Source organism: Suncus etruscus, chromosome 11, assembly GCF_024139225.1.
Source record: "Suncus etruscus isolate mSunEtr1 chromosome 11, mSunEtr1.pri.cur, whole genome shotgun sequence".
NCBI lineage: Eukaryota > Metazoa > Chordata > Mammalia > Eulipotyphla > Soricidae > Suncus > Suncus etruscus.
The window spans coordinates 51,558,689-51,584,046 of record NC_064858.1 but is presented as its reverse complement, the minus strand read 5'-3'; the positions used below and the strand labels follow the sequence as shown (position 1 = coordinate 51,584,046).

At 38.2% G+C, this 25,358-nt stretch overlaps 1 protein-coding gene across 1 annotated transcript in view; it reads right to left on the bottom strand.

Moving 5' to 3' along the window:
- Window positions 1–14,951, bottom strand: part of NEDD1 (NEDD1 gamma-tubulin ring complex targeting factor) — a 52,952-nt gene extending 38,001 nt beyond the window's left edge. Inside the window, exons 1-5 of the mRNA XM_049782809.1 lie at window positions 14,942–14,951; window positions 12,389–12,532; window positions 8,937–9,031; window positions 4,559–4,675; window positions 1,745–1,885 (exon numbers count right to left, since the gene is read on the bottom strand). Of these exons, the coding sequence (XP_049638766.1) occupies window positions 1,745–1,885; window positions 4,559–4,675; window positions 8,937–9,031; window positions 12,389–12,524 (489 nt within the window). The 5' untranslated portion in view covers window positions 12,525–12,532; window positions 14,942–14,951. The remainder of the gene's footprint in view (window positions 1–1,744; window positions 1,886–4,558; window positions 4,676–8,936; window positions 9,032–12,388; window positions 12,533–14,941) is intronic.
- Window positions 14,952–25,358: the final 10,407 nt, after the last annotated feature.

Here is a 25,358-nt window from a genome sequence, read left to right as displayed (position 1 = left end):
GTTTAGATTGAGTAGGTGTCCAATCAGCTGCTCTTTATAGATACTTATAATGTTCTAATGCTTTTATTCACAGAAATGGGTGCAGAATGAATTTAGAAACCATGGACTACCACTGCAGTGCTTGCTATAAGAAGTTTTAACATCTTAATTTTACTAAGTCTATAAAAACTCCTTGATCTTTTTGTCCACTATGGTACTTGTAGATATAGGTTGGTCACCTCAGTTCCAAATTATAATGATATACTATATTAAACTTAAAATACAACACTCACCAAATAATTCCTAACAAAAATTCTAATCTATTCATTTTCTACTGGATTATGCCTGCTAGTATAATCTAATATTTATGTCCACAGATAACAATGGAATATGCAACTGCATACCAAAAACTCCTGCTACAAAGCTCATTCACTGAGTATGTTATAATTTGTTTTCAATTTCAATTAGTTCACCATTACACCATAATGTTCATGACTTTAGATTGCTTTTAGGAAAGAAACCTGGATGCTCAAGACCCTTTATGATATGCCATGGTGTAAACTCTTCTTACAGTGCTCATTACCATATCACTTAGTTTTCTAGACCTGAAAATTATGAGTGCTTTTAAGAATGCTCTATACACAATCTAACCCATGAAGCCTTTCTTCAGTAAAGTTTACCCTCACCTATCATGATTGGCCTAGAAAATAAAAAACTTTACATCTGACTTGCTGGCTTTAAATTTTTAAAGTGTTCTGTCCCATTTCACCTGAGTCAGCTTTTCAACTGTAACACTGTAACCCATGGATCAATCCTCAATGTCTGTCTAAGTGTGTGCACGAGTGTATATGTTGGCTACCTCAATGTCTGTCTAATGTCTATGGTATATATTGTCTTTCTCCCCTTCGCTTACCACCTTACAAGATTTTTTTCTAGCCCTTCACTCTCTCACCCCACCACCTGTTATTTCTTCCCATTTAATCCTTTTACCCTCAGTTTTTAACTCCTCAGAAAGCAGAACATTCCCCCATCCCACCCCCAGCCAGCTGCCAACCAGCTCCCAAAATGAAAGATAGATTCTCAGCCTAAGAAGAGGCTGCCACTGCCGCTGTTACTGATTTGCTTTCAGCAGCACCTTTTCCCCCACCTCCTTTAACTGTGGACTGTTGTTCGCTACAAGATTTGGTTTCTGAGAAGCCCCCAGCTCGAGGACATTTTATTTTGGGTCACATCTGTTGGTATTCAGGTGTTACTCCTGGACTCTGCACTCAGAAATTGCTCCTGGCAGGCACGGGAGACCATATGGGATGCTGGGATTCGAACCACCTTCCGTCCTGATCATTTGTATTTTTTTGTTTTTGTTTTTGTTTTTCAGGCCACACCTGTTTGATGCTCAGGGTTATTCCTGGCTAAGCGCTCAGAAATTGCCCCTGGCTTGGGGGACCATATGGGATGCCAGGGGATCGAACTGCGGTCCTTCCTTGGCTAGTGCTTGCAAGGCAAACACCTTACCTCTAGCGCCACCTCACTGGCCCCGATCATTTGTATTTTTAACAGTTATATTCTAGAAGCACAGAACTACTTAATGATGTAACAATGGAGATAACAACATAATTAAATACAAATTACATTCTGCCTAAAATATGCAAATATACTAAAAAATAAGTATGTATAGTTTTTTGGCAAATACTTAATAATGCAAATGCATTATATATGTATGACTATGTAACTAATCAACTTCATATTGAATAAATTCATACTGTACCTCATTACTACCATGGCCAAAAGGAGTAGTAGATAAATTCGTGATTATACTGTGCAAAATAATTTCACCACTGAGAGATCCAGAAGCAATGTAGCTATCATTCCAATTATATGTTACACATGTTACTTCATCTTTATGGTCCTGAATAAAACAGATGAAGATAAATACAGTGCTACATAAACATCACACAGTACAGTTTTATTTTTTTAATTTCATGTTTCATAAAATATCATTTATCAAGCTAGTATTTGCTTTAAAACTTTTTTCAAATAACCTGAAAACTTACTCAAAAGTAATTTGACTAGCAAAGTATCTGATCAATACCAACTCATCTCAAGGAACAGGGATTTATTTTTTGTAACCAGAGTAATGATCAGGCACATTGAAAAAAGAGACAGAAAGAAAAGGTAATTTTCTAAATGGCATTATGTCTACCTTGAAGAATTAACTTCCACTGACAAGTAACATTTATTCTAAGTTGACTATTATGAGCATCCCTGCCCAGGAGAATATTACTATTCAATTGAAAAGACAGGACATTTAAATTAACATGAAAATGGAAGAAGGAATGCTAAATAAGTGGGAGAGGCAAAGTGTGAGAGAAAGGATAAGAGGCATCACTGAAAACTGAACTGACAGAAGAAATCTTATGAAAGACATAAAGCTTAAGTTCAACCTTAAAGATAAGAGAGAAAATTAAGGAAAGGGGAAAGAAACTAGCTACTGCAAAATGGAAGAGGTGAAAATTTTAAAAATCTCCCAAGCACAATGAACAAGGCTATAGGAGAGATGATAACAGCTGTTTCCATTTATTGAGGTTGGGAGCTTTATACTTACGGAGGAGCAAGATCATTTTCCCATTAGAGATAAGTTAAGTAATGAGGCACAGAAAAGATTAAATAAAAAACCTATGTAGGCTCACACAATTGCTATATGTAGGGAGTAAGGATTCAATTCCAGGTCAAAACTCATTTTCTTTCTCTTTACCAGGCTATCTCCAATCATCAAAGTGGCACATCCACATTGAGGGAAGGACTAATTACAACTGAACTCACAAGGATTATTGCTAACATCAAATTACGAGATGGCAGGAGAACAGAAAAGTGATCCTAATTTGTTTGTTGTTTATTTAGATATTTGGTGATGTCAATGCAATAATAGCAATAATAGTAGCAAACAAATTGAAGCTGAACTATATTTAAATATGTAATATTCCAGTTTACATGACAATGTTTTTTTTTTTTTTTTGGCTTTTGGGTCACACCCGGCAGTGCTCAGAGGTTATTCCTGGCTCCAGGCTCAGAAATTGCTCCTGGCAGGCATGGGGGACCATATGGGGCGCCGGGATTCGAACCGATGACCTCCTGCATGAAAGGCAAACGCCTTACCTCCATGCTATCTCTCCGGCCCCTACATGACAATTTTTAAAAATGGCCTGTCAAGAATTGAGAGACTTATTTGTATTTCTATTCCTTTTCTAAATAAAAAAAATAGTAACTATCCTGGGTGGGGCAGGGAGATGTCTAAGGAGGAAAAACTAAAGAGAGAGAACGATTAGTCAGTGCATCAATCCGAGTTGGAAGTAAGAAAGTGGAATCCCTGGGACAGGGAAATACTATGCTATTTTTTTCATGTATGAAACTCAATTTTGAACCCTAGCACTAAACACACCCCACCTCTGCCTCCCAGCCAGGACCACCAGTTGGCCCTGGAGGTCTCTGGCAATATAAGGTCCAAGACTTTTAGTAAAGAGGATGGGTTATCTTCCTTATTACCACTACATAACAACTTACTTATCTTCCTTACTACACTCTAAGTCACCTACGAAGCATTTACTAAGCACCTACTAAGTACCATAAGCTGTGCTGTCTCTAATAGAAAGAAGTCTGCAGAGATGGGATCCTAAAGCAATCAGTAAATTTCCCACTAGCACAATTTGCAGTTCAAATCATTGTGAAGTGAACGAAGGAAGCACTGAACTTTAAATAAAGAAAAAAGAAAATCTCGTTGAAGTCATTAGGAAAGCTGAGTACAGAAGCAAGAAGCACACCAAGTGGTAAGGAAGGTTTGGACAAGGTAAATAATGTTCCCACAATGTGAGACAATAGTCAATGAAATGTACCACCAGCAATTTCTAATCACTTTTCATTTTAAACACCAATAAAATACATTGATAACACATGGAAGAAAAACAAGATGAAACTGAGTTCTGATTAAATAGCGTCTTAATTTTCTCAAACAAATCTGAGTTTACTTGTAAGGCATCATGAGACCAAGCTACCCAGTAAGGACAGCAGGTAGGCCACTTGTCTTGCATACAGCCAGCCTAGGTTCGATACCAGCCATCTCATGATCCCCAACACCCACCAGAAGTCATTCATGAGTACAGAATCAGAAGCAGGCTCTGAGCATCACGGGATGTGGCCCCAATTAAAAAAAAAAAAATCTTGGGCCAGAGCAATGGCACAGGAGTAAGGCATTTGCCTTGCCTGCGCTAGCCTAGGACAAACAGCGGTTCGATCCCCCAGCATCCTATCTGGTCCCCCATGCCAAGAGCAATTTCTGAGTGCATAGCCAGGAGTAACCCCTGAATGTCACTAGGTGTGGCCCAAAAAACAAAAACAAAAAATAAATCATAAATCATCTGTTTTATCATGAGCTCAAAAGTAAAAGACATGTTTAACAACTATTCTAAATATGTCATAATGCATCCTTTTTTGGTTGACTTTAAAAAGCTACCTTGCCTTACACAACTATGAATGGCTTTTTAAATCACAATGTTTTAAGTACAATTATTTTTAAAAATTACCTTACCTTAAGTGATCGATGAACTCGTTTTGACTTTAAGTCCCAAATATTAACTGTGTTATTTAGGCCTCCGCTTACCAAATACATAGAAGTAGAATTCAAACTGACACATGTCTGCTTTTGCTGTTAAGAAAATAAAAGTTATCTTTATTTAATACTCTGTGCTTGATTTTAAAATCTTAGCCAAGACCAAATAAATACTTGATAAATATTTATTAAATCAAATGCTATGAACAATATCAACCTTGTTCAAAGATTAACCCTTTATCTCCCATAAGGATACAACAGCTTTTAAGAGTTTCTAAAAAGGCTTCAAGGAAACCAAGCAGATCTGCCTTCTCTTGCATAATAGCACAGAGGGGACAGTGGGAGTTAAACAACAATAACAAGTTTGGATCTCCTTTAGGGCTCATTTGCTCTTAACATCTCCCTTTAATAAAACCAATTCCTAGGGTTGGAGCAGTACTATGCCTGGTACCTTATAAGCTCATCGCTCATCACTGACTTCCTTACCCACTAACCCTAAAACCACACTGACCTTCTTTTCCCATTTTTTAAACATCTCCACACTTTATTTGCCTCAAAACTTGTATACAATTATCCTCCTTTGCCTAAAAATTTAATTCCCCGGATTTCATAAATATGGCTTTTTTTTATGGGTCAGTAGAAACCAACTTGAAAGTTACTTCTCAGAAAACCTCCTTTGGCCATCAAAAATAACTTTCCCATTCAATGCATTTCATTTTCTGCATACATTACCACAATCTAGGTATTTGGATGGCTATTTTATTGTGTCTCTTGGAAAAAATGTCATTTTCATAAAAGGCCCATATCAAAAGTCAATAAGTAGTAAAGCACAAATGGTGAAAAACACAAGCTATCAAATTTTTTTAGTCACAAAAGCTCACTCCTTGTCTTCCAAGTATCTAGGGCTGTCATCTCTCTGGTGTGTCACTAATGACTATATGCTAAGTATCCAGCTGAAGACAGCTGCATGACTTTCCTCTCTAGTTTGTGCTGTAGACACATCATATAGTTATATAATGTTCTTGCATCCAGTTGACTGTTGTGGGGAATAAAATAGAAATAAATTCCTAAAGGAACAGCATAGATTTAGTAAAAACCATTTAGTAAGTAGGTTTAAGTAGCTATTTCATATTTCTATACCTGTTTCCTCATCCAAAAGATGAGAAATAAAAAACTAGATCTACTACTTTGTGAGTCTATGCATCTCAAAAACATCCTCGCTTAAGAGCAGCGGGTTCTTAAAAGGTTGCAGGTTTCCTCCATGCCCACCAGGTTTCCCAAGCCCAGTCAAAATTACTAACAGTTACAAAATGTCAAAGGCACATCACATCACTGTTTCAGTAGAGGGGTTATAATTCCTTTGTATGCACCATTCTAAAACTATGCTTTTCCATGTGCTACAAAGTATCAAAAATAGTTTTGATATAAAACTATAAAACACAAAAATGACATCCACCTAATACTGAAATACTTGGAACTTTCCTAATCATCAAAAACAATTTTTTCTGAAGGACTCAAAACTAAACCTATTGTACAGATGGCCTACATGATGAGAGAAGACAGTTTTATGTTAATATATTATTAATGGAGCTAATGAACTTAAATAATTAATGTAAAGTATATGGTCATTACAGGAAACCTGTACCCAAGACACCAAACAATGGGTACAATTTGTAAATTTTAAAACGAAAAATAAACTAAAAAACACAACTAGTGACATAGAACACGACTCTACATTAAATAATAATCAAAGTTATAGACTTTTCTACTCATTATAATCTGTGGAGGTAAAATACAAAAATCAAAGAAAAGATGAATTAAAATTCCACCTTAAAAAGCTAAAGGAAGTGGGCTAGAATTTTAATTTCCCATGCTGGAAAATTGTATTTTCTTGAATCTCAACTGGGAGAAAAGTGATAGGCAAAGACTGTCAACATGCAAATATAAGAAATGTCAAGCTTAGATTTTTTTTATACTTTAAAAAGTTATTTTTGCTCCTAGCCAATGAACCCTAGCACAACACAAAGAAAACACCATAATGCAAGTGTGATAATGGAGAAAGAATGCAGGCCAAACGCATATATAGAGAATGAAGATGGCAACTATGTGACTTGAACAGTCCCAACCATTTAATTAGCCTTTCAGATAAGAAATTTAGAGAAGAAATATGGAGGATGTTCATAGAATTCAAAGAAAATATGGATCAAGCTGAACAAACCACAAAAAAGAATCAAGAAGATATGAAAATAGAAATCAGAAAATTCCAAACTGAAATAACAAGTCTGAAAAACTTGGTAGGCAAAATGAAAACTTCACTGGAAAGCTTCTCCACCAGTGATAGCAGCTGAGGACCAAATCAGTGAGAAGCATAAAACTCCATACAACAGAAGAGATTGGAAAAAAGTCTTAAGAAAACAATCAGACAATGGAGGAAATCCTGAAAGAATGTGAACAGACTGGGGCCGGAGCAGTGGTACAGGGCATAAGGCATCTGCCTTGCAAGTGCTAGCCTATGATGGACCACAGGGTTCAATCCCCTGGCATTCCATATGGTCCCCCAAGCCAGGAGCGATTTCTGAGCACATAGCCAGGAGTAACCCCTGAGCGTCACCAGGTGTGGCCCAAAAAACAAAAAATAAAAAAATAAAATAAAATAAATGTGAACAGAATAAAATAGAGGTCATTGATAATCTCAACAGAAACAATATAAGAATCACTGGAGTCCTAGAGGCCCAAGCAGAAAATTCCCAAAAGAATCAACAGCCAAGGACACCATTGCAGAGAAACTCCCAGAGCTAGAGTACATACAAATAAATTCTGCATGCCCAAAGAGTATGAACTAAAAGAGACCCAAAGAAAAGCACCCCAAGACACATCCTAATCACAATGATGAACCCCACAGATAGGGATAAAATACTGACAGCTACAAGATCAAAAAGGAAAATTATATTCAAAGGGTCATCCTTAAGATTTATAGCAGATCTGTCACAAGAAACCCTCAAGGCCACATTTTTTAAGACCTTGTTTTTTATTTATTTATTTATTTATTTTTAGCCTTTTTTTCAGGCAGCTGACATTTTATTTATTTTCTTTATTTTAGTTACTATCATTTTTATTAACATATTTAAGCACCATGATTACAAATGTTTGTAGTTGGGGTTCAGTCATAAAAAGTGCACCTCCCTTCACCAGTCCAACCTTCCCATCACCAATGCCCCCTTCTTCCTCCTCCCCCACCCTCTGCCTGTGTTCAAGAAAGGAATTCTATTTCTCCCACACTGACATTGTCATGATAGTTGTTGGTATAGTTATTTCTCTAACTTTACTCATCAATCTTTGTGGTAAACTTCATACCATGGGCTGGTCCTTTCAAACCTCATCTCTATTGTCTCTGGGTATTATTACCATAATATCTATTATTTTTCTTAAATCCTACAGATGAGTGAGACTATTCTGTGTATTTCTCCCTCTGATTCATTTCATTTATGTGAAATGGACATGTTTCCATGTCCATCGTTGTATAGGAAAATTTCATAACTTCATTTTTCTTGACAGTTGCAACTTATTTTTAAAAGAGATAGCTTTCTGGGGTTGAAGTGATAGTACTGAGGGTAAGGTACTTGCCCTGCACCCAACTGACCAGTGTTCAATCCTCAGCATCCCAGATGGTCACTTGAGCACCACCAGATGTAATTCCTGAGTGCAAAGATAGGAGTAAATCCTGAGCATTGCTGCTGTGGCCCCAAAACCCTAATTAATTATTTAATATGTAAATAAAAACAACCTGCTTTCAAGGTATATGTGATTGGAAGTGAAGTGAATATTGGAATATTCAGCAATATCCGGAATCAGAGGGGCTAATAGGGAAACAATAGGCAGTGAAAGCTTCATTGAAATGCTCCGGAACCAAACTTCATTTTGACAACTGCCATCCTGTTCCAGAAGAGTTTGAAGAGGTTTAGGTAGACCTTTCAATAATATTAGGTTGCACAGAAGCTGACAGTCTTGAGTCCAAGCTCAATATCCTCAAGTCAGTCCAGTGAGTTTGGTGGTGCATGCTCCTAATACAGCGTAACAGTATCAGGGAGCCCTCCCACAAAGGGGAGATGGAGAAAGCAGTATTCACTTGACAACTAGATCTCTCATTACTGCCCTAGGATACACTAGCATATCACCTAAAGATGTTTCAGTATCTAACTCATATTTAAGTGCTGCTTTATCGTAAGGAAATTCCAACTAATACTTTAACACTTTATATTCACCTGCAAACGCCATACAAAGTAAGCAATTACCATCCAAGTAAAAACAAGATTTTTTTTTTTTTTAATTTGAAAGTTAATTTAAAAAAATCACTTACCCCTTCACCAAGCTCTAAAAAAGGGACAGGTTTACACTTGCAATTTGAAACCACTATTTTGTCACCACTGGAAGATGCTGTCACAAGAAAGTTATCTAAATTAAGAGTTAGGGAACAACATCAAACAAACCATGAGCATCCTGAGCACTAGCCCTGGTTATAAAAATTGTGATGATAAAAGCAAGCACACTAAAAGGAGACAAGTAAATGAAAATAGTTTTATACATTGGCTCCCAAAAATGGTTCAGATTACTAATTACTAAGACTAATTCTCTGTATACTACTGCAGGGAAGAAATGTCCTTTCTGACTCTGCAATCACTTACTTGAAAGCTATTTCAACCATGTGAAATACTACTCCATTTTCATAGAGTAGGCCAAAAGGTCTAATTTTAACCTTCAAGAATGAGAGCATGATAAAAGCAACATCAGCAAGTATCAATCAGTCTTTTCATCTATGAAAGCTGTTCAAGATAGTTATTTATTAATGCAGGGCTTGATCCAATTTAAGGTAAGAAATGAGTGTCTACATGAATCTCCTCACTTTCCATTGAAAATAAAAAGCCTGAATTTTTCAAGACTGGGTTTTAGTAAAGAATATATAGGGAAAGGAAGAAATATAAATGTGTCAACTAGCAACTCTTTGCTATGGAAAATTCTATTTTAACAGTAAGACTTGACATTTGATCTACATCACTTAAAATTGAATCTTGAATTATTAAAGACATTATTTAGAAATGTAATTTAAAATTATGAGAATAATCAGTGAACACAAAACATACATTTTAAAACCAAGAGTTATGAAATAAAACATCAGAACTTTAAATTGAAGCTTTTTAATAGCAGACTCAATTCAGCTCAAATGCAGAACTTCCAAAAGACAATACCATAGTCCCTTGGTCCCTGCCACCCTGTCTGTTACAAAACAATCCAGGCTGGCAGAAGCCTCTAGTCCTGGGTACAAAAGAGGGAACTTTGTGGGTTAAAAAAAAAAAAAGATTTCTAGGGATAGTTGATTGATTTTATTTTTCTGAGAAGCAGAAAATAAGCCAACTAAATTTATGAGCCTCTACTCTCACCAATTAAACATAATTACAAAAAAAAAAAAAATCAAGCCAACTATTCCAAATCTATACTTTGTAAAAAAGCAAGGCCCTAACTGTATTACTATAAAATCATTTTCCTTTTTTGGGAGGAAGGGTATTCTACCAACCATGATCAGTTAATTATATGTCCAAGTTATTATGTGAATTTTATAGTAATACAGTTAGGGCCTTGCTTTTTTACAAAGTATAGATTTGGAATAGTTGGCTTGATTTTTTTTTTGGTAATTATATTTAATTGGTGAGAGTAAAGGCTCATAAATTTAGTTGGCTTATTTTCTGCTTCTCAGAAAAATAAAATCAATCAACTATCACCTAGAAATCTTTTTTTTTTTAATCTTGGTACATAATTTATACATTCTCTCCATCCTCAAGATATTATAGCACTAAACAAATCATTTTCCTTTTTTGGGAGGAAGGGTATTCTACCAATTTTCTCCTTAGAATAGAGAGGGAAAGAGACTGAAAAATATAATAGGATGATAAAGACAGTCCTTTCATTTTCCTGATAGCGTTAGAAGTCATTAGAAAATGAGGACCCCCAAACCAGAAAACTAATCTTCATAAAACTTCACTAATGGGGATGAAGTGACAGCACAGCAAGTAGGGCGTTTACCTGGCATACAGCCAACCTGGGTTCAATCCCTAATCACCAGGAGTAATTTTGTTTTGTTTTGTTTTGTTTGGGGGGGAGACACCCAGCAGCACTCAAGGGTTACTCCAGGCTATGTGCTCAGAAATTGCTCCTGGCAGGCTCAGGGGACCATATGGAATGCCGGGGATTGGATCTGGGTCCCTCCCGGTTGTCTGCGTGCAAAGCAAACTCCCTACCACGGTGCTATCACTCCGGCCCCTTGCCAGGAGTAATTTTTGAACACATTGCCAGGAGTAACACCTGAGCACCACCAAAAAAAGAAAACAAAGCATTTTCACTATTGACACCACTCTGGAAATCATACTAACTGAATCAAACTCTTCATGATGAATGAATCAACTGAATGCAATAAGAAAATTCATCATTTTGTTAGGCATTAATAAGAATAACTAGGAGGAACATGAAAACTTTCTGCTTATGTATTAGTCACATTTTATAGCTTTCAGATTCAGGAAGATGTTCTGCTTGGACAACCAAGTTGGGTATAGTCCCTAAGCACCACAGGTTGTGACCCAAGGAAAAAAATATATGATAACCAGAAAGGTTTTACCTTTAGAAAGCAGAATTTAAGATCACAGGAGTCAGAACATAACTTTTCTTAAGAGTTGAGTTCCTCCAGAACAATGCCCAGAGCACATTACAGTTGATGAGCACTTTGTTCTTAGCAGAGTATTCAAATAAGGCTGTTTCTGGACCTCAGGTGGCATATGAGAATTCTGAAGACATTTTTAGTTGTCACAACAAAGTAAGCAAGCGGCACAAGCACCCAGATTAAAAGAATTACCTGTCCTAAAACATCACTTGTCCTGGGTTGAGAAATGATATTCCTATGTTGTGCCCTCATTAATTTATCCACATTCAGTATTTACTAAGACAGGGAAAGTATAAACATTAACAGAAGCTTAAAAAAAATTCAAACTGACAATTTTGGAAAAAGTGACTATTTACATCACAAAATGGACAAGAAATACAAAGAATACTTGAGTAAGGTTGAATACAATTTTAACCTCCATCAATCTCTGCTTTTGCCAATTAAAGTTGTCTTTTTTTTTGTTTGTTTGATTTCATTCTTTGTTTGGGGGCCATATCCAGGGTACTCAGGAGTTATTACTGATGTGGGCAGAGAAATTATTTCTGATGAGCCTAGGAGATCATCTGGATGACAGGGACTGGCTATGTACAAGGAAAATACTCTACCCATTATACTATCTCTCTAGCCCCTAAATTGTCTTTCAGACCAGGCCAGGTCCACAAATTATCAAATGTAGATGTAAAAATTCATTTAAAAAGTCTTCAGTTCCTTACATATCACCTACCTGATTCTAACTGATTTAAGTACAAATTGTTGATAACAAAATTCTGGCTCTAATAAATTATATATATATATATATATATATATATATATGTATGTGTATGTATGTATGTGTGTGTGTATATATATATATATATATATAAAGCCCACATATAGTGTTTTTATTTTTTAACATAGTGGATTTCAACAAAATGTTTTTAAATGAAAGCAACAGAGAATTAAAAGTATGCTTTCATAATGTATTCTTTGTTTTATCTATTCTTCACAATTATGAAAAATGTGTTTCCATTCTGGGTCATATGCAAAAGTTCCCCTGATAGTAACAGCCCAACTTAGCAAACTAATTTTTCTTTTTCTTTTTTTTTTTTTAAAAGAAAGGATACTATTGCTGCTCCAGCACAGTGAGCTAATTCCACGGGGTGATATGTGGGGATTGAATTTATCCAGCAATGTCAAAGATGAAGCATCCCATATTTTAATATCATCTCCTGATGAAGCAAATCTGAGGTCTTCCTGCATGGCTTCACCTACAAAGGGTAGAAAACATTGTTTTGGAACAATTAAGAAAAACAATAATGATTATAATAATAAAGCAGTGCATCTAACCTTCAACAAGTGGTTCTAGCCATCCACTTTAGTGGAAGGCAGTATATTCATTCACCAGTGTCTAAAGTTGGGAGTGGGTTTCACTGGCATGTGGGAGTTCCAGAACCATCCCATGAACACCACTGCCCAACTCCCAAACCACTATCTAATATCCGGAGCACAGCTGTGTGTGGCCCTCAACATTAAAAATAAAATATATAGCAGATTGTAACCTCTCCATGACTCTCTCAATGGTTTTCCAAAGCAACAACAATGAAATCCTGCCTCTTTACAAGGATCTTCTTTCTCGCCTTCAAGTCTTAACACATGAATGGTTCTTTCCTCAGTTTCTTTAAAGTTTCTTCCTTCTGGTCTTCACTCATTTGTCTCCTCCTTTTTTTTTTTTTTTTTTTTTTTTTTGTGGATTTTGGGTCACACCCGGCAATGCTCAGGGGTTATTCCTGGCTCCAGGTTCAGAAATTGCTCCTGGCAGGCACGGGGGACCATATGGGATGCCGGGATTCGAACCGATGACCTCAGGCATGAAAGGCAAACGTCTTACCTCCATGCTATCTCTCCGGCCCCTCCTCCTTTTCTTAGCCACACTAAAGCAGCCCCATGCCAACTGCCCTATATCCTACTGTTATCCTGGGAGTGTTTGGGGTTTTTGTTCTTTTTCAATAACATATCCTACAATTCCAATTCTCATATCTGCCTCTTCTAATATGCACAAAGAACCTAAGAATGGTGAATACTAGAGATCTGAATTCTAGAGATGTGAAAGGTCCTGGCACACAGCCCACACTTCACAAATAATGTTGGCTGGTAACATCCTCATCCATTCTTCCAGTCCTGTAATCAAAATCTGACCAGTTCTCCCCACAAAATTTCAAATGGCCAAAAACATAAAACTACATTCTTTTACTGATACCTGATCCACAATACCCCTGCTCATATCATTTGTTCACTATATATTTACATATAAAACATCTAATTCTGGCAATCAAGGGAGTCTGGAAGACAAGACCGGGCAACTGCAGTAGCAGGGCCTTTAAAATGCACTGTAACTCCAAAAGAAAAATGCTCAAAATACACAGGAAAAGGTGTGCTATAAACACACATTTTCCTAGTGTGGAAAGGTCACGAACACAGCACAAGAAGTGATGAGCAAAGCCTCACTGCCATGTGTACCCTGTTCAGAAAGTAAATTAAAGGCATGATAAATTATAGGGACCGCTGATTCTCAAAAGACTTCAAAATAGACATTACATGTATTTCCAAAAAGGCTATAACTGGGCCGAAACCCAATAACCCCCTGACCCCAACTAAAGCCTTAGAGCTTTATCCCTCCTACTGTGGCCACCAAACTAACCCAAAACAGCTAAAACTCTGGGAACAGCTAGAGGTATGGGCTCTGGACAAGCCATCAGATAAAACTTTTCTCCTTAGAGAAAAGTCTTTGCCACTGGCGCAAGGAAAATGCAGACAAGAGAGTGCATGAATTTGACACCTTCGCATGTGTGATACCAAGAGCCCTTTGGAGAGGCTTAGTAACAAATGTGGGACCATCTCTCTGAGTGCAGCAAGTGTGCACAGTCCAAAGCTCTTAGGCAACGACTGGGCCATTAGAAAGAGGATCCTGAAGCCAGGATTCAGAAAATGGTCCCTCCCAGCAATCTGCTTCCCCAGGCACAGACAGGGACGTCAGTTTCCACCTCGGACTGCGGGGCAAGGCTCGACCACAGGGACGGGATATGGGGGTGGGGGAGGCTTGTTCGGGGAGAACCGAGCTCGGGAAGGGGAAGGGCAGGGCCCAGGACATCAGCAGCAGCAGCTTTGACAACAGATGGCGGGACAGAACGCAGGCGCGGAGAGGAGCGGTGAACACGGCGCAACAGTTTGCTGAAGCGCCAAACTTCTTGCAACTTTCATTCCTCCCTACACGAGAAAGAGACAGACAGACAGACAGACAGACAGACAGACAGACAGACAGACAGACAGACAGAGATGGGCTCCTCGGGCTTGTCATGGAGGGCCCCGGGGAAGCGGAGAAAATAAATCAAGGGGTTGGGGGGCTGTGGAGCAGCCGCCAACGTGACCGCGGCGCGACAGGCTCGCACCCCAGCCCCGGCGGAGAAGCGCGGGCCCCGCCCGGCTCGGCCGCTGCTCCTGGGCTTCCCGACACTCCCGCGCCCAGCGCGCCGCCGCCGCCCCCCGGCCCGGGAACCGTCCCGAGCGTCCACCGGGCAAGCGCGCGGGACCCCAGGGACCTCCGACCCTGGCCGAGGTCGGGAAAGTGCCCGGTCACGGCCAGCGGCTGCCCTTTGACCCCCGGCCCGCCGGAAGCTCACCTCTGGGCCGCGGCACACCGGGGGCCACAGCGCTGCCCGCTCCAGCGCCGCGCTTCCGGCTCCCGCTGGGACTGTTAAACTTCGGCGGCCGGAAGTCCCGCCCTGAGCGGGTCCCAAGGCGCCGCGGGGTAGGAGGGGCTGGGCTAGGCGCCAGGCCAGCGCGGGAACTGGAGGCTGCAGCCTGGGGGTCTCCCTTCCTAGAGCAGGATTTCCCCCGCTGGTGGTGTTTCATTGGATTTCAAATCTGCCTACTATGTGCCAGGGAGTTTTTCGGGTGCATTTTTGATGGGGTTAGTTTGGGAATGGGACAGTTAAGTTCCCTGATTCTGGCCTCTTGTTGCTGAGGCCGATACATACTTGACTGAAAACAAATGGATTGTGGCAGTTGGTTCCAAGGATAGGTCTTCGAAAGCACATAGTAACCCGAAAGAACTTACCTGGACCTTAGTTTAGAAAAAGTTTTTTTCTGAAGAGGAAACCAAGAAACAATAGTTAACTCCACCAAATGCAATTTGCAAACCAGGAACCGGACTCAAAGGCCTCAGAAATAATCCCAAAGCATGTGCATCTATTCTCTCTGACTTCAAACATGTGGCCATTCTTCCACTTGATTTTGTAGAGTTGTAAACATCAAAAACCATTGAGCTGGATATTCTTTTGAGGAAAAATGCTTCTCGGGGTGGAGAAAGAAGTTGAACTGAGTTTTCAAAGGCCTGTCTACTGGCCCTCTCTCCCCCTTTATTTTCAGGCTGGCATTTTTCTGCTGAAAATACAAGTACAGGACATTGCTTCTGGAAACAATACAATGGTATTATTTTTTCCCCCAAGTCTGTGCAGTTTATTTCTCTTAGGTACACACAAGCCCTTGTTATTTGAACTTTCTACACATAACTGGAAAGCTTCATCGGCACAATTTTCTTAGAACAAAAATTGAAATCCTCCCCAAACTGTAAAGAGTGAAGGGGACATCAAAGAAGAGAATGAGTCACAACTATCTTAATTGTAATCATCAGTTAAGTAAATTGAATTCAACTTCTGAAAGACCAAAGGGTCTCAGAGAACTCCACAGTTGAGCACCTACATACCATGCCCAAAGTCTGTGTTAGTCCATGCTGGACATAGTCCTGCATCACCACAGGGTGGAACCAGAATGCATAGTAGACTTCCTAATATGGTCAGTTGTGGCCACAAAATGAACATGCCCCCCCCCCCAATTACATGAACACAGGATAGGTTCATAGGTGCCCAAGGCACAGAGGGCAGAAATAAACAAGGACAAAAGGAGAAAAGATAAAGCTCTGATGATCAGAAGATAACAGGCAAATTGAGGCTAGAATATGAAAAAATACATCTTACATGGCAGTTAATAAATATAACTTTTCTTTCTTTGTTAGTTGTGGAAGCCACACGGAGCAGAATGGAGGGGTGAGAAGCAGAGAAGCACCATTCCCCACGTCTCTGATACTGATGAGAGCAGGGGACATACTGTGCAGGAATAAATCAAGGGTCTCAAATAGGCACTGCCTGGGTCTCCCACTTAAGTCATGTCTCTGGTTTTAGATATTAAAATACTACAGTTACTAAAGTTAGTAATACAAACTTTAATTAGTTCTCTATATGTGAATATAATGTACTACATAATGTGTATATATACTTTACAAATGATCTTTCCCAAAACATAAGAATATGTACCATTATATGGTCCCATTTTGCATTTTAAAATATAGATTAAATAATTGTCTAAGGCCACACAGTGAAATAATATTATAGTGAGTAATTAAACACAGAACTATGTGCTCCATACCATTATGTTGTATAATAAAGAGAACAGCTAAAGCACCAAATCTTTTTGTCTTGTTTATTTGCGAGGAGAGTCACACCCAATGGTGCTCCAGAGTTACTCCTGGGTCTGCACTCAGGAATCACTCCTGGAAGTGCTCTGGATATCTTATAGAATGTTAGGGATCAAACCCAGATCGACCACATGCAAGAAGAGTACCCTCTGTGCTATCTCTCTGGCCTCAAAATCCAAATCTTAATCTCCCTTCCTCCCTTTCTTATGTTGCCACAACCTCATCAACCCTCCCAATGCCCTGGAACTATTGTGTTATTCCTGTGCCCATCTTACTGTGATTATACCATTTCATCAGTTCTTTACAATACAGTCTACAAGCAGTAGAAGCCAGTTGATGAAACTTTCATTAATATATAAATTATATAACTATACATATCTGGCTTTCCAAAACTAAACATCAAAACAAGAAATAGGATAAGGAATGTCATGGGAAGCTCAGGGCTGGGCAGGAGCAGCTGGACACAGGAACAGTAGTGGGGTCCTCTAGGAGAGTGGGCACTGGAGTCAGTGAATTGTGTCTAGACCATATACCAGGAGAGGAGTTTGGATCTAGCTTGTTTATTCACTCAAAGAGCAGGGTTTTTATATATTTATTTGTATACATTTATGTTAGCCAGTCATTCTGATATAGCAAGAAAGAAAAAAAATACCCTTCAGACAAGGGAGTGATCAATAGTTTACATAGGAGGAAAACATATGTGACTTCTGTGTGGTATAATCATCAAAACATTCTTTAGAATTCATTGGCATCCTCCTTAATACAATGATCTTTACCGGAGACACCAATTATTTTTGACCTAGAATTTAATAATATCCTAATTTCCCAAGTTCTCATAAGTCTGCTGAATCAGCATTGTAGCTTGAATGCCCAGTTCCTCTTTTCAGGGTGTGTCTTTTGTGTGAATGTTTACTGCATGCCTAAATTTGGTTTTGTTTTGATGCAAAGATTATCTTTAAAACCAAGTGGCCATGGCTCAGGGCCAAATGCTCTTATTTTTCAATCATTTTCACATTCTTTTTTTTTTTTTAATTTTTATTGTGGTCAAAGTGAATTACAAATCTTTCACATTTAAGGCACATATTTTCATATTTAAGGCACATAGTGACAGTTAATGAGGGGCATTCCCACCACCAGTGTTATTCTCCCTTCACCTCTGTTCCCAGCAGGCATCTCATTTCTTCCTCCTTTACCTCCCAGTAAAACTAGTGCAACCGTTCTACACTTGATCTTAGCCAAAAGGCCGAGAAGCGATAGTGCAACTGTTCTGTTCCTTGCTTGTACAGCTTGTTGTAGATTGGGTATCTAGTCTGTTGTCATTGGCTTTGGATTTAGTGTCTCCTATAGTATTCCTATACTGCTTAGGAAGGCCTGGGATAACCAGGTCTCAGCACTTTGCTTGGTAACTAGGAAATAGTTTTGATTTACAGATGTCTTGGTGGTCTTCAGAGGGACTCAAAGAGGTGTTCTTATGATGCTTATAAAACTGTGTCTCAAATGAGATTTATGTCTTGTTCTCTATCAATATCCCCTTTACCCTAAGCATCTCATGGCAGTTGTGGATACAGGTGACCAAAATCTTAGCCATGGGCTCTAAGTTAGGGTTCCTTATATAGAAGTCATGACAAAGGAATATTTCATAACAGCAGTACTAACAAAACCAGAAATGATCTCAATTATAGATATACATGTACCTATTAGAGAAGTGCAAAGGAGTGAAAAATAAACATTAGAATTATATTCAAATAAGAGAATATTTAGAGCTGAACACTATCAGCTATTTTTTGCTGTTGTTTGGGGCCAAACGCAAATATGCCCAAGGCTCACTTCTGGTGTTATACTTAGGAATCAAACCTGAGTCTAGCAAACCCATTGCTCAATCTCTTAGGCCCCATTATCAACTCTCTTTATTGATATTTATAAACACAAAACCACTGACAAATTTTAATTAAAAAACACATAAAATATTTACAAAAAAGGAGTTATTTAGGGGCCGGAGAGATAGCATGGAGGTAAGGTTTTTGCCTTGCATGCAGAAGGATGGTGGTTGGAATCCAGGCATTCCATATGGTCCCCCAAGCCTGCCAGGAGTGATTTCTGAGCTTAGAGCCAGGAGTAAACCCTGAGCGCTGCTAGTTGTGACCCCCAAAAAGAAGGGGGTGACATGGGTTATTTATACAATAAAATTGCCTCAAGAGATTTATTTTCTTTTTTCAGACTAGGTTGGGCACTTTCAGGGTGGTATGACCATAGACTTCCTTTCTGTTTTCAAATTTAATTTGGTTACCTTAATGACAATGCTATTGATAATAGGTATCATGAATATAATATTTCAATACTACACTCCTCACTGTCCTCACCAGAACATCTGCTTCCCTTCACCATTATCTCAGGCTCCTTCATTCATGCCTTTCTCCCCCACCATGAGACTAGCTCTGAGGACCAGCTAACAGATGCCTTTGCTTTGGTTCATTTATGCTATGCTTCTTTATATCTCACATATGAGAGAGTTTTTTCTGTATCTGTCCCTTTTCTTCTGGCTGACTTCACTCAGCATGATAGCTTACAGCTTCATCTAGAAATCTAGCTTCATCATGCAAATTACATGATTTAATCCTTTCTTATAGCTGAGTAGTATTCTTCTGTGTATATGAGCCATATTTTCTTTATACAGTCATCTACACATGGACACATTACAGATTTGGGCTATTTGGAATAATGCAGTAATGAACATAGGAGTAAAAAATCTCTAGGGGCTGGCAAGGTGGCGCTAGAGGTAAGGTGTCTGCCTTGCAAGCACTAGCCAAGGAAAGATCGAGACCGCGGTTCAATTCCCCGGGTCCCAAATGGTCCCCCCAAGCCAGGGGCAATTTCTGAGTGCTTAGCCAGGAGTAACCCCTGAGCATCAAACGGGTGTAGCCCGAAAAGCAAAAAACAAAAACAAAACAAAAAAATCTATTCTGAGTAGTTTTAGGGACCTAGGGGAAGATTCCTAGAAGTAGAATTACAGGGTCACATAAAAGCTCTGTCTTAGTTTTGAGAAACTTTGGGGCGGCACATCTGGCTGTTCAGTGTTTACTCTTGGATCTGTGCTCAGGGATTATTTCTGACAGAGTTCAGGGCCATTGGTGGTACAGGGAGTTAAACCAGATGCAAGGCAAGTGCTGTATATACCAGAAGGGTATAAATTTTAAAATTCAGTTTATTGTTCATTGTTTATACCACAGCAACAGTTTTTGAAAATCTGATATTAAGAGCTCTTGGACTTCACCAAAATTGTTTTTGGCTTCTAAAAGAAAAACAAAATTTATTTCTCAAAAGAATCAAAATACTCAACTGTTAAGTTCCAGAACGTAACTGGAGAAAGATTTTAAACCTTCCCATAAATGAAAGAAAAAAAATAGAGGTTACTTAAACAAATTACATCACAAGAGTAGCTTCCACATTCAAAGCTTCCAGATTTCTGAGCAAATAAAAATTATTCACCAACAACTATCCAGTCATAGTATTATCAAGGGTTAGGCAGGAGAAAAAAAAAGTGTTTCAGACAAGTCTCTACAAATTTCCCTCATACACTCTGTTTGGACAATGTTTGAGATGTTCTGCCAAACCAAAGGATAAACCAACTGCAAAGTAAATATTTAGTCCTAGAAAGGTAAGTGGATAATTCAGGATGTTGATAAAAAGAAACAACGTAGACCAACACAATGCATAGAGAATGAAGATGTCAGCATGATGATCCAAAAAGTGCCAACCACCTATTTTAGCTTCTCAGATAAAGAGTTTAGAGAAGTAATATGGATATTCCTCATAGAAATCAAAAATAGCATGGATTAAATGATAGCATGGATTAAATGAATGAACCATAAATAAGAATCAATAGGATATGAAGATAAAAAAAGAAAACTCCAAATTGAAATAACAGGACTAAAAAAACTCAGTAGATTAAATAAAAACCTCACTAGAAAGCTCTCTAACAAAGTAAAAGCAGCTGAGGACCAAACAGTGAGATGGAAGATGAGGTTCAAAATAACTCCATACAACAAAAGAGAATGGAAAAGAGCCTTAAAACAAATAAGACAATAGAAAAAAATCCTCAAAAAAAGTGAACAGATGAAAATAAAAGTCATTGAAAAACTCAACAGAAACAGCGTAAGAATCAGGGCATGAGCGATAGCACAGTAGGGCATTTGCCTTGCATGTGGCAAACCTGGGATGGACCTGGGTTTGGTCCCCAGCATTCCATATGGTCCCCAAAACCTGCCAGGAGCAATTTCTGAGCACAAAGCCAGGAGTAACCCCTGAGTGCTGCTGGGAATGGCAAAAAAAGAAAAAAAAAAAGAAAAAAAGAAAGAAAGCAAGAAAGCAAGAAAGAAAGAAAGAAAGAAAGAAAGAAAGAAAGAAAGAAAGAAAGAAAGAAAGAAAGAAAGAAAGAAAGAAAGAAAGAAAGAAAGAAAGAAAGAAAGAAAGAAAGAAAGAAAGAAAGAAAGAGGGAGGGAGGGAGGAAAGAAGGAAGGAAGGAAAGAAGGAAGGAAGGAACGAAGGAAAGAAGGAAGGAAGGAAGGAAGGAAGGAAGGAAGGAAGGAAGGAAGGAAGGAAGGAAGGAAGGAAGGAAGGAAGGAAGAAAAGAAAAGAACATAAGAATCATTGGAGTCCTAAAGACCCAAAAAGAAAATGCCCAAGATGAATTGACAGTTAAGGAAATCATTACAGAGAAACTCCCAGAGCTAAAGAGGGCATGCAACCAAATTCTATATGCCCAAAGCATACCACCTAAAAGAGATCCAAAGAAAAGCACCCAAAGCACCCAAGACACATCCTAGTCACAATGACGAACCCCACAGATAGGGATAGAATACTGACAGCAGCAAATTTAAAAAGGGAAATTACATTTAAAGGAGCATCCTTAAGATTTACAGCAGACCTGTTCCAAGAAACCCTCAAGGGCAGAAGGCAGCGGTGGGATATAGTGACAAAACTCAGTGAAATGAATACTTCGCCTAGAATACAGCACTCAGCCACACTCACATTCAGATTGAAGGAAGTATGCATAGCTTCACGAATAAACAACAGCTCAGAAAATATACACATTCAAAAACAGCCTTAAGGGCCCGGAGAGATAGCACAGCAGCATTTGCCTTGCAAGCAGCGATCCAGAACCAAAGGTGGTTGGTTCAAATCCCGGTGTCCCATAAGGTCCCCCGTGCCTGCCAGGAGCTATTTCTGAGCAGACAGCCAGGAGTAACCCCTGAGCACCGCCGGGTGTGGCCAAAAAAAAAAAAAAAAAAAAAAACCAGCAGTAAAAGAAAAACTAAAAAGTCTACATTAAGAAAAGAGAGACCAAAAAACACCAAACTCCTATATAAAGATGACACTAAATCCCATGACATTTATCTCTCTCAACATCAATGGACTAAATGCACCAGTTCAGAGACACAAAGTGGATACACATTCTTCGCCAATACACACGGGTCATTATACAGGATATATCACATGCTTGCCCATAAAACATAGCTCCATAAAATCAATAGGATAGAAATTGTACAAACTATCTTCTCAGATCTCAAGGCACTGAAATCAGAAGTGAACACAGAAGAAAAATTTTAACACCTGGAGATTAAAGAGCTCACTATTAAACAACCAGTGAGTCAGAAGTCAGAGATGAAGTCAATGAGGAAATCTAAACATTCCTGGAAACAAACGATGCAAATGGCGACACAAATTATCATAATGTGTGGTACACAGCAAAGGAGGACTAAGAGGAATCTTTAAAGCTTTTCAAGCACACATCAGGAAGGAAGAAGAGGCCTACATAAAAAACTTAATGACACAGCTTAAAAAATTAGAAAAGGATGAACAAATGAACCCAAAAATAGGTACCGTAGGAGAAGGAAATAATAAAGCTTTAGAGCAGAAATCAAAGAAGTGGAAAACCAAAAAATAATCTGAAAGATCAATGAAAGCAAAAGTTAATTTTCTGAAAAAATAAACAAGATTGATAAGTCCTTAGCAAAAGAAAAAAAAGAGAGAAAAACTTAATAACAAAAATTAGAACTGAACAGGGGAGACCACTACAGATGTTAGAGAGATTCAAAGGGTAATCTAAGACTACTTTGATAAACATTATACCATAAAACATGAGAACCAGGATGAAATGGAGAAATTCTTGGACTTCCACTTGAATCAGGATGATCTATCATATCTATCAAAACTAAACAGACCCATCACAATTGAGAAAATTAAAAAGGTGATCAAGAATCTTCCCAAAAACAAAACCCTAGGCCCAGATGGATTCTCCAATGAATTCTTTCAAACCTTTCAAGAGGAGCTACTACCAATCTTTTTCAGGATTTTTCAGGAAATTGAAAAAACAGAAACACTCCCCAATAGTTTTTATGAAGCTAATAGCTTCACTCTGATACCAAAAGTAGACAGAGATGCTATAAAAAAGGAAAGAAGGAAGGAAGGAAGGAAGGAAGGAAGGAAGGAAGGAAGGAAGGAAGGAAGGAAGGAAGGAAGGAAGGAAGGAAGGAAGGAAGGAAGGAAGGAAGGAAGGAAGGAAGGAAGGAAGAAAGAAAGAAAGAAAAGAAAGAAAGAAAGAAAGAAAGAAAGAAAGAAAGAAAGAAAGAAAGAAAGAAAGAAAGAAAGAAAGAAAGAAAGGAAGGAAGGAAGGAAGGAAGGAAGGAAGGAAGGAAGGAAGGAAGGAAGGAAGGAAGGAAGGAAGGAAGGGAGGGAAGAAAGAAAGAAAGAAAAAGAAAGAAAGAAAGAAAGAAAGAAAGAAAGAAAGAAAGAAAGAAAGAAAGAAAGAAAGAAAGAAAGAAAGAAAGAAAGAAAGAAAGAAAGAAAGAAAGAAAGGAAGGAAGGAAGGAAGGAAGGAAGGAAGGAAGGAAGAAGAAAGGAAAGAAAGAAAGAAAGAAAGAAGGAAGGAAGGAAGGAAGGAGGGAAGAAAGAAAGAAAGAAAAGAAAGAAGAAAGAAAGAAAGAAAGAAGAAAAGAAAGAAAGAAGGAAGGAAAGAAAGAAAGAAAGAAAGAAAGAAAGAGAGAGAAAGACAGAGAGAAAAAGAAAGAAAGAAAGAAGAAAGAAAGAAAGAAAGAAAGAAAGAGAGAAAGACAGAAAGAAAGAAAGAAAGAAGGAAAGAAAGAAGGAAAGAAGGAAGGAAAGAAAGAAAGAAAGAAAGAAAGAAAGAAAGAAAGAAAGAAAGAAAGAAAGAAAGAAAGAAAGAAAGAAAGAAAGAAAGAAAGAAAGAAAGAAAGAAAAAAGAAAAGAAAAGAAAAGAAAAGAAAACTACAGACCAATATTCCTGATGAACACAGATGCAAATATCCTCAACAAAATCCTGGCAAATAGGATCCAATGCTTCAACAAGATGATCATACACTATGACCAAGTAGGTTTCATTGCAAGAAAGCAAGGATGGGTTAACAAATGTAAATCAATCAACATAATACACCATATCAACAAAAGAAAAATAAAAACCATATGATCATATCAACAGATGCAGAGAAAGCATTCAATAAGCTCCAAAATGCATTCATGATAAAAACTTGCAACAAGATGAAAATGAAAGGAAATTTCCTCATTATAGTCAGGCCATCTACCACAAGCCAATGACAAATATTTTTATCAATGGAGATCAATTAAAAGCCTCTCCTCTAAAATATGGTGCAAAACAAGGCTGCCCTACTCACCACTCCTTTTCAACATAGTACTGGAAGTACTTGACATAGCAATTAGGCAAGAAAAAGATATCAAGGGTAACCAGATAGGGAAGGAAGAAATCAAGCTTTCACTCTCTGCTGATGACATGACACTATATTTAGAAAACCCTAAAGACAACCAAAAAAGCTTCTAGAAACAATAGATTCATATAGAAAACTGGCAAGCTACAAAATTAACACACAAAAAATCAATGGCTTTTTTATACACAAATAACTACGAGAATAAATGAGCATTTAAAAATAATCCCGGGGCCAGAGAGATAGCATGGAGATAGGGCATTTGCCTTGCATGCAGAAGAATGGTGGTTCAAATCCCGGCATCCCATATGGTCCCTTGAGCCTGCCAGGTGCTATTTCTGAATGTAGAGCCAGGAGTAACCCCTGAGCACTGCCAGGTGTGACCCAAAAACCAAAACAAAACAAAACAAAGCAAAACAGTCCCATTCACTTTAGTGCCACAAAAAGTCAAATATCTTGGAGTCAATTTAACTAAACATGTGAAGGAAGTATATAAAGAAAACTACAAAACACAGCTTCAAGAAGCAAAGGAGAACACAAGTAAATAGAGACACATACCCTGTTAATCAACTGGGAGGATTATCATCATTAAAATGCCAATAGTCTCCAAAGCATTTAATGCAATTCCTCTAAAGATACATATGACATTCTTCGAAAAAGTGGATCAAACTTTCCTAAAATTTATTTGGAACAATAAATTCTCACAAATAGCTAAAGCATACTGTTGGAAAAAATATTGAAGTCATCACTTTGCCCAACTTTTAATGATACTACAAAACAATAATCATTATACCAGTAGGGTATTGGAAAAAGAACAGACCCTCAGAT